The sequence below is a fragment of the Aegilops tauschii genome, chromosome 4 (assembly GCF_002575655.3).
Source record: "Aegilops tauschii subsp. strangulata cultivar AL8/78 chromosome 4, Aet v6.0, whole genome shotgun sequence".
Taxonomy (NCBI): Eukaryota; Viridiplantae; Streptophyta; class Magnoliopsida; order Poales; family Poaceae; genus Aegilops; species Aegilops tauschii.
Window position 1 is genome coordinate 37,351,582 of NC_053038.3, and position 2,013 is coordinate 37,353,594.

Consider the following 2,013-nt stretch of genomic DNA (forward strand, 5'->3'; position numbering starts at 1 on the left):
TTCAGATCGAGGTGGTTATGAACATGCTGACCGAGGAGCCACAAATGTAGCACGACAACGCAAGAGTGTCCTTTACACTAGGTATACTGCGAAAACTATGTTCATAGCAGTTATGCATCTATGGGGTTACGTCTTCATTATGTCTTGGGTGACGATGACTATGAGAGGAGGACATGTTGCAGTTAGAGTAAATGCTAGGATTCGGCCCTATTCAGGACTCAAAATAGGGCTTACACAGGTGGTTGCTTTATTGGCTGTTGTTTCCCTGGCTATAATCATGAACGATGGTAACGCAAATGGAATCGTTAAGGGGGTTTTATTAATATTTTAAATCATGGAGTTAAGATGGTAGAACTACCTATGAGTGTTTGCGTAGGAGATGCGGGAAGGGCATCAGTTGTGTTCTTGACTCTTTGGTAATGCAGGAATAATGTGAGATTACAAAATAAATGGTATAGTGATCTTATGATTCTTGTTTAGCTAATTTGCTTGTGGATCATGGGATGGTCTATATTGCAGATGAAGGTGGTAAACAAAGAGGTGCTGATGTTGGGAGCAAAGAGGTGCTGATGGTCTATATGCGCAGGCTAGAGCATGTAGCAGGTGAATTGTACCGTTCATCGCAAGTGTGGAGTCACAGGGTACTGCGGTGTCGCTTGCGCATCTCTCAGCTATATTTTCTGTCCTCTGCCGTAGTTTTATTTTTTGGACCTTCATGTTAAGTCTGGCTGGGCTTGCTACAATGTATGATTTGTGCTGCTAGTTGATTACTTTAGTTTCTAGCTGTAGTTTGTATCAGGGGCTTGAAAGACCATGTGGTTTCTGTTAATGGAAAATCAGAGGGGGCGACCCTTCTTTTGATTAAAAAAATGAACTTTCTCTATGCAATTAAAATGTAAAATTTCTCTATTCAAACTCAGTTGAGAACAGTATTCATTATAAATCTGAAATAATCTTTTGGTAAAAATGGCTATCGCATTCTGTATCATAGCTAGCGAAACTGAAACAAAATAAATGTCTTAAGTATAATATCTGGTGAACATGGATCAAATTAGGCAAGACAGCTAGAATAAAGGATGATTCAACTTGCAGGAAATTTGAACTTACGACTTACTAGAAGTATAATAAAGTTTACAGACTATCAGCTAGATAAATAGAAGAAACATTTTAGGTTAATTCATTCTTGCTTCCGGACTTCTTTGACCGCCTAGATGGTTTGGTGAGATGCTGGCGCTGACTCTCGAACTCCTTCTGGAAGTTCACCAAGCGCCTGTATACATCGTAGGTTGCATACGCGTCCATGCAAGCATAATAGATGTTCTTCAAGGGCAAGGGCGCTTCTGCCCATATATGGTGGTCATCTTCTGTGATAGCATCCTTCATCTTGTTGTAGCTGTGGTGGATGATGGAACCAGCGTAGTCAGCCAAGACATACTTTGGCTTAATCGTCACTGGATCAGACACTCTCCACATATTCTGGATATCCACATAGTTTTGTACCACCAGACCAACACGCTTGAGTTTTTGCTCGTCATTGTTGATGTCCACCCCAACAAAGGTGTACTCCTCGTCCAGCAGGAAGGCGGCAAGCAGGCCGCAGTGCTCATCAGCAACGCTTATGTGGTACACGAGGACATAGATGCCAACGCATAACTGGACCACGACAGCCATCTGTCTCGGACCACGAGGCCAGGTGTACTCCACATCCAGTGCAACTATCTTCTAGTCGTCGTTCCGCAGCCAGTATTTGAATCTGCCAATGCAGTACTCAACACACCTAGCCTTGTTCGTGTACTTCACAAAAATTTCGGTATTTCCATCGGCCCTAGCAGCATAATCTTTCTCGAACGCCATGCCGAAGGACTGTAATTGATGAAACCAGTATAAGACATGAAGCATGACAATAACATGATAACAATAAGCCGAGATGAATATGACGGCAGATAGTATAGTAATTCTGGCGCTATTGAAACTTTATGTAAACAAGTGCATGAACAATTTAAACTAAACAAG

General features: G+C 42.0%; 1 protein-coding gene across 1 annotated transcript; it reads right to left on the reverse strand.

Moving 5' to 3' along the window:
• Window positions 1-1,167: 1,167 nt before the first annotated feature.
• Window positions 1,168-1,671, reverse strand: LOC109732802 (uncharacterized). Its single transcript, XM_020291995.1, has one exon. The coding sequence runs from the start codon at window positions 1,669-1,671 to the stop codon at window positions 1,168-1,170; it is 504 nt and encodes a 167-aa protein (XP_020147584.1).
• Window positions 1,672-2,013: the final 342 nt, after the last annotated feature.

Excerpts from the sequence above, each read along its gene's own strand:
- LOC109732802 (XM_020291995.1), bottom strand. The coding sequence starts at position 1,671 with ATGGCTGTCGTGGTCCAGTTATGCGTTGGCATCTATGTCCTCGTGTAC.